The sequence below is a fragment of the Heterodontus francisci genome, chromosome 14, assembly GCF_036365525.1.
Source record: "Heterodontus francisci isolate sHetFra1 chromosome 14, sHetFra1.hap1, whole genome shotgun sequence".
NCBI lineage: Eukaryota > Metazoa > Chordata > Chondrichthyes > Heterodontiformes > Heterodontidae > Heterodontus > Heterodontus francisci.
In genome coordinates this window covers 43,818,045-43,825,654 of record NC_090384.1, presented here as the reverse complement: position 1 = coordinate 43,825,654, position 7,610 = coordinate 43,818,045, and the positions used below count along the sequence as shown (strand labels likewise).

Genomic DNA, 7,610 nt, shown 5'->3' with positions numbered 1-7,610 from the left:
AAAACACCCATAAAGTTTAACTTTTGTTCTGAACTTCCTTTCAAAGCATTGCAGGAATTCCAATTATTTTGCAGGTGTCTTTCACTGAGCACTTTTAACAGTGTTTTTTTGAAACACACAGAAGTCAAAGATTTTAGTATAAAAATCCTTTTGTGACAATTTGCGCTTGTAGCCCTGAGCCATTGTGGCACACATAAGCTGGATGGACTCCTCTATTCTCTGCCCATGACCCAGCACTGCCTCACGGAACTTCGACATGTGGAAGCACATCTCCTGCTGCTGGTCTGGGTAGAACCTCCATTCCTGTATCTCCTGAGGCCCTGCATCTGTGCGCAGCTGTGAAGGACTGTTTCTGTCCTCCCCCCTCTAAAGGAACTGCCCACAGCTGCCTCTGCCACCTCCTCCTGCATACTTGTGCCATACTGCTTACCCACTGCCACCCAATCTATGCGTGCATGAGGACCCACTGAGGTGAGAGTATCTGCGCTGGTGGACAGTGTGCTTGTAAGGTGTGATGGTGCTTCTTTGTTTCCTTACTGGTTATCTGGGGCCACTGAGGGAGAGAGAGAAGGTCTCATGGTGTTGACGTCTGCACCCGTGAAAGACACAAGACGAGATCATGAGAGCTAGCCAAGGAGGGCAATAGCCTCTGCAGTGTTGAGGCTACCCAGTGCAACTTAGTGTTCACCATGCTGTCAGATGGGGTGAAGTGCAATGTCGGCCCTTTAATGAATACATTACTCTCTGTAATCATCATCTCCACCCATTTTACAAGGGCCAACTTCCTCCTGTTCCACAATCCTGACTTTTTCCAACACTCAATCCTCCATTGCCGTGATCGTTTGAAAGTATGCTACCTCTCCACCTGTGTGTGCCCGTCTCTCCTGCAAGGACAAGAGAGCATGATAAGGCACCAATGTCCTTTGTAGCAAATGCCACCTGCTCCTATTCATTAGAAGCTGCGTGTCTCAGTGGTAACAAGTCCTTAGCAGCACGATGGCTCTGAGCCATTCTGTGAGATGAATAAGTGCCCTGGGCACACACTCCTCCCATATGCAAAGCAGCAGGTGCCATGAAGCTGCTCAGTTGGTGTGGCTGCCGGAGGTCTGACCTGAGGTTTAACACTCAACTTTCCAGAGCGCATCAGGCCATTGAACCTTTTCTTACACTGGATCCAGGTTCAGCTTATGATGCTTCTGCTGCTGACAGTGGCTGCGATTTCTAGCTAGGCCTGTTCGGTCTGTATGGATGCCTCTTCCTGCCACCCCCTGGGAAGAAGACCTCCCTCTTCTCGCTCATGGCCTCCAGCATGACCTCCAGGTCTCTGTCCAAAAAACGAGGGTCTGCCCTGCCCCGGTTCCAGGCCTGTGGCTCTTGTGAGACAGAGTGGAAAACAGAAATCCAGCCTAAAGCTCACTGAGAATCTTCTCTGTCCACTTTCAACAGTAATGGCTGCTGTGGCAAGTTTAAATCGGCCCCGCACTTGAGTTGGTCCACCTCCAATCCCACCCCCGCAGCTGCTAATTAAACAGTGAGCCCATCTCCACATCAAGTAAGGGGTTGTCCCCATGAAGATCGTGACTCAATACTGTTTCCCCCCGGGAGCGGGTTTGGGACCTGGAAACAGTACCAAATTCCATTTCTCTGACCTCGATGCAAAAACTCAGCCCCTAGGATGCTGCAGGCCACCAAGCAAATCCAGTGAAATCTGCACAATTTGGACTATCGCCAATCCCAGATCATTATGCCAATTATTTTTATATTAAATGTTGCAAACACGCCAATTGTACATGTGTAGATTTGACACTAGATTGAGTAGGTAGTATTTAGCATCATTGTTAGTAAAACTTAGGGGCCTCAAGCCAAACCTTTGCTCAAGGGCCCTGCAAGGCAAACACAGGTCCCATTTTCGTTTGTGAATGCAGACACACTGATTGGGCCACCAGAACACAAAAGCAAAATACTGCTGATGCTGGAAATGTGAAAGGTCTTAGACCTGAAACGTTAACTCTGTTTCTCTCTCCACAGATGCTGCAGGAACTGCTGAGTATTTCCAGCATTTTCTGCTTATATTTGGGCTACCAGAACTCTGGCGGTCCAACCATACATGGGCATTTGGCATGAGAGAGAAAAAATATTTTATTTGTGCATCTGAGAGACGTGCAAGTGGTATTTGTCATTTGACTGAAGCGAGAATGACTCGGGCAAGGATTTTGATAGATAGGTAAACAGATAAATACCTACATTCACCACATCCAGATATATGCTTGTATTGTAACATGTGCGTAAAGGTTTACACCCTTAGGCTTATAGGCTGGAGCGGAAGACATGAGCATTGTAGGCGGCGCTGACATATAGTGACAAACTGGAGAAGGAAAGCCCACACCTTCATATAACTTTAGAAAGCTGGAGAAAGTTAACGCAGCTGCAACCATGAGGATCGGGTGTCTGATCAAAGCCACAAAATACCAGCTCCTGGGCATCAGTATCACCGTCATGGTAAATATTAATAACATAGGGCAGTTATTTTAATGTTAACCCATTCTAATGTGAGCCGTGCTGGGACGGGAACTTTTTAACCCACAGCGCGGAATTTTTAAAAAGTAACGAAATTTGAAGCTTTTTTTTTACTTTAATATAAAATTGGTTGTTTGCAAAGCAGTCCTTTCGCAGGCAATATAACCCCTGGTGTAGTAGTGTGAGAAACTGATGTTTGTGATCTACGTGATGTTTTTACTGAGCAATTTTTAAAACGCCTTATTGGTTGGGCTAAACCTGTTCCCGGAGCCAAGTATTTTTATTTTAGCTTTTTTTGTCGCCCCATTACAATTCCCCCTTTCCTTATGGAGTTGAAATTTAAGTTTGGTTAAAAAAAAAGTGAATGTCTGCGGGCTACTTGAATTTGGGGGGCATGATAATTATTTCTTCATGATGGTACACTATTAAACAGTATGAACAGATGGTAGCAACATTGGTTTATCTTATACTTCTAACCTCACAAAATGAAAGAAGGGACACTTTTCGTTCTGGACAGTTAGGTAATACATGGAGCGAGCAAAGCTCATGCTGCTCCGCTGCAACAATTTGCCTCAGATGCAGCATTAGAAAAGCACCTCGTATTACACCAGTGTGATATTTTCCACCTCCTACACCAGCCATCTTATGGTCAGGGGTTGTCAGTTTAGTGACAATTTATTTCAAGTGTGGTGGGCCCATGCCCACTGAGAACTGGATTGAAATAGACTAATTTACCTTATCCAGAATCATCAGTAGTTAAGTAAAACCATAATCTGTAAACACTCAGAGTCAAGTTACCCTTGTTCATTGTAAACAAAGTTTTCAACTGCCAACTTCAGCCCTGAACAATGCTTTTTTTAAAAAGTCCTTTTCCATCAGCTGTCATCACAACAGCAGGGATAGACTAGACTACAAACTTCAATTTCTAATGGGACAAATCCAATTCTTCATCACCTATCTTTGTATTTATCATAAGATTGCACCTGGATTGGAAAGCCCTGTTTTTCAAGAATATTTTCAATTTCCCCCAAAAGCAGACACAATATTCTAGGCAGGGTGGGTCCTCTTAGGGAGAAAGAGGATATATGCTTAGAGGCTCAGGGCAAGGCTTGAATACTTAATGAGTATCAGTATTTACTAAGGAAGAGGATGCTGACAATATATTGGTGGCAGATAATGGATGGAGTGGAAGTTGATAGGCAGGATGTACTGGAAAGTCTGGCTATGCTTAGGGCTGAATTTTGTGGCTCGGCCGCAGATCCTGACGTCGTGACTGATGCGAGTGCTGCTTCAGCCTGGGCAGAGTTCGGCTGGCTGCATGTGAACTTCCGGTGGCTGGTCAATTAACAGTGGGGAGGTGTGGGAGCTGACCACTGAGAGCGTGGAGGTAGGATAGAAGGTGGCAGAAGCAACATCAAGTGATGCCACAGCAGATGCTGGCGCCATATTTAATGGACACCAGAATGGCAGAAGGAAGATCCCGGGTGGCCCCATGATTTCGTGATGCCTCCCTGCAGGCTCTTCTCCAGGCTGCAAGGGCAAGGTGGGAGGTCCTCTTCCTCAGGTACGGGAGGAGAGGACCAGCTCCCTGATCAAGGAAGGCTGGATGGTGATTGAAGAGGATGTCAGCAGCCGTGGGGTCACCCCGCCGAACCTGGAGCCAGTGCTGCAAGCATGCCAGTGACCTTATTCGTTCTGCCAGGGTGAGGATTTCATATTCTTTTCCCTTTGGTGCTTGCATGTGGCAACGGGAGAGGGTGTGTTTGGTGGAGAGGAAGTGACCACCCAGTTGGTGGCAGTGGGGTCAGACAGTAGCATATCCTCTCAAAGGCATGGCTGCATTTCAGTGAGAGGCGTCCATCTGTGATTGCTGACCCCCACAATGTCCCATGAGAATTGTCACATACAGGAGGCATTCGTGTGCCACCATCATAGACTGCTGGGCTGCCACCAGCATAGGCATTGTGCTTGTCTCCCTGGGGAGACTAAAATTGTTCCACTTTGCACTTGCAGGAGAAGACCGCCCATAACCTCTAGGAACAGGCCAAGACTAGTGGAGGCGTACCATTCCTGTCCATCCTGACCCCCATTGAGGAGGAGGCCTTAGAGCTGGCAGGGCAGTAGGGTGACCATTCCATTGCTGATGGCGAGACAAGAGTGTCCACCCATTACAGTGAGTGACTGAGTGCAGGGGCATGAGGATGCATCTGGCACACACAAGGCATTATGCTCATGTGTCCACTTCTGACACATGGAGCTCCACTGTAGGGACAGTTGGAATGCCACAATGGGAGGCACACTACCCTTCAATCTGTCTGTTCTCTCATGCAGATCAGGCTGAAGAGCAGAGAGCTGGAGAGACCAGGGACAGTTGGCCGCCTCTGAACAGGACGAGGAGGGAGCCTCAGAGGATGCACCATCACTTAATTCTCCCACACCCTCCACCTGCGCAGATATCTCATGTCGGTGAGAATCCATTCAAGCTTAGTTTTTTTTATTTCATTCATGGGATGTGGGCATCGCTGGCTAGGCCAGCATTTATTGCCCATCCCTAATTGCCCTTGAGTAGGTGGTGGTGAGCTGCCTTCTTGAACTGCTGCAGTCCATGTAAGGTAGGTATACCCACAGTGCTGTTAGGAAGGGAGTTCCAGGATTTTGACCCAATGACAGTGAAGGAACGGTGATATAGTTCCAAGTCAGGATGGTGTGTGCCTTGGAGGGGTAATTGCAGGTGTTGGTGTTCCCATGCATCTGCTGCCCTTGTCCTTCTAGGTGGTAGAAGTCGTGGGTTTGGAAGTGCTCTCTAAGGAGCCTTGGTGTGTTGCTGTAGTGCATCTTGTAGATGGTACACACTGTTGCCACTGTGCGTTGATGGTGGGGGGAGTGAATGTTTGTGGATGGGGTGCCAGTCAGGCAGGCTGCTTTGTCCTGGATGGTGTTGAGCTTCTTGAGTGTTGTTGGAGCTGCACTCATCCAAGCAAGTGGAGAGTATTCCATCACACTCCTGACTTGTGCCTTGTAGATGGTGGACTGGCTTTGAGAAGTCAGGAGGTGAGTTACTCACTGTAGGATTCCTAGCCTCTGACCTGGTCTTGTAGCCGTGGTATTTATATGGCTACTCCAGTTCAGGTTCTGTTCAATGGTAAGCCCCAGGATGTTGATAGTCGGAGATTCAGCGATCATAATGCCATTGAATGTCAAGGGGAGATGATTAGATTCTCTCTTGTTTGAGATGATCATTGCCTGGCACTTGTGTAGCACGAATGTTACTTGCCACTTATCAGCCCAAGCCTGGATATTGTCCAGGTCTAGCTGCATTTCTACACGGACTGCTTCAGTATCTGAGGAGTCGCGAATGGTGCTGAACATTGTGCAATCATCAGCGAACATCCCACTTCTGACCTTATGATTGAAGGAAGGTCATTAATGAAACAGCTGAAGATGGTTGGGCCTAGGACACTACCCTGAGGAACACCTGCAGTGATGTCCTGGAGCTGAGATGATTGACCTCCAACAACCACAACCATCTTCCTTTGTGTTTGGTATGACCGCAATCAGCGGAGAGGTTTCCCCCTGATTCCCATTGACTCCAGTTTTGCTAGGGCTCCTTGGTGCCATACTCGGTCAAATGCTGCCTTGATGTCCACGGCAGTCACTCGCACCTCACCTCTTGAGTTCAGCCCTTTTGTCCATGTTTGGACCAAGGCTGTAATGAGGTCAGGAGCTGAGTGGCCCTGGCGGAACCCAAACTGAGCTTCACTGAGCAGGTTATTGCTGAGCAAGTGCCGCTTGATAGCACTGTTGACGACACCTTCCATCACTTTACTGATGATTGATGGGGCGGTCATTGGCCGGATTGAACTTGTCCTGCTTTTTGTGTACATGACGTACCTGGCAATTTTCCACATTGCCGGGTAGATGCCAGTGTTGTAGCTGTACTAGAACAGCTTGGCTAGGGGCGTGGCAAGTTCTGGAGCACAGGTCTTCAGTACTATTGCCGGAATATTGTCAGGGCCCATAGCCTTTGCAGTATCCGGTGCCTTCAGTTGTTTCTTGACATCAGGCGGAGTGAATCGAATTGGCTGAAGACTGGCATTTGTGATGCTGGGGACGTCAGGAGGAGGCCGAGATAGATCATCCACTCAGCACTTCCGGCTGAAGATTGTTGCAAATACTTCAGCCTTATCTTTCGCACTGCTGGGCTCCCCCATCATGGAAGATGGGGATATTTGTGGAGCCAGCTCCTCCAGTTAGTTGTTTAATTGTCCACCACCATTCACGACTGGATGTGGCAGGACTGCAGAGCTTAGATCTGATCCGTTGGTTATGGGATTGCTTAGCTCTGTCTATCGCATGCTGCTAATGCTGTTTGGCATGCAAGTAGTCCTGGGTTGTAGCTTCACCAGGTTGACACCTCATTTTGAGGTATGCCCGGTGCTGCTCCTGGCATTCTTCATTGAACCAGGGTTGGTCCCTCGGCTTGATGGTAATTGCAGAGTGGGGGATATGCTGGGCCATGAGGTTACAGATTGTGGTTGAGTACAATTCTGCTGCTTCTGATGGCCCACAGCGCCTCATGGATGCCCAGTTTTACATTGCTAGATCTGTTCGAAATCTATCCCATTTAGCACAGTGGTAGTGCCACACAACATGATGGAGGGTATCCTCAATGTGAAGATGGGACTTTGTGCCAGTGACAAGGACTGTGCGGTGGTCACTCCTACCAATCCTGTCATGGACAGTTGCATCTGCGGCAGGCAGATTGGTGAGGTCGAAGTCAAGAATATTTTTCCCTCTTGTTGGTTCCCTCACCACCTGCTGCAGACCCAGTCTAGCAGATATGCCCTTTAGGACTCAGCCAGCTCAGTCAGTAGTGGTGCCACCGAGCCACTCTTGGTGATGGACATTGAAGTCCCCCACCCAGAGTACATTCTGCACCCTTGCCACTCTCAGTGCTTCTTCCAAATGCTGTTCAACAAGGTGGAGTACTGATTCATCAGCTGAGGGATGGGGGTGCTGTCTCTACTATCGGAACACAGCAATTGCTGCAGCTGCAGCGTAAGGTAAGGTGGTGATCAGCAGGCGGTTTCCTT

The 7,610-nt window shown here is 48.3% G+C and overlaps 1 protein-coding gene across 2 annotated transcripts in view; it reads left to right on the top strand.

Moving 5' to 3' along the window:
* Nucleotides 1-2,356: 2,356 nt before the first annotated feature.
* Nucleotides 2,357-7,610, top strand: part of LOC137377000 (tetraspanin-32-like) — a 99,612-nt gene continuing 94,358 nt past the window's right edge. For both annotated transcript variants that reach the window (XM_068046099.1, XM_068046097.1), the window contains exon 1: nt 2,357-2,499. In XM_068046099.1, the coding sequence (XP_067902200.1) occupies nt 2,434-2,499 (66 nt within the window). In that variant the 5' untranslated portion in view covers nt 2,357-2,433. The remainder of the gene's footprint in view (nt 2,500-7,610) is intronic.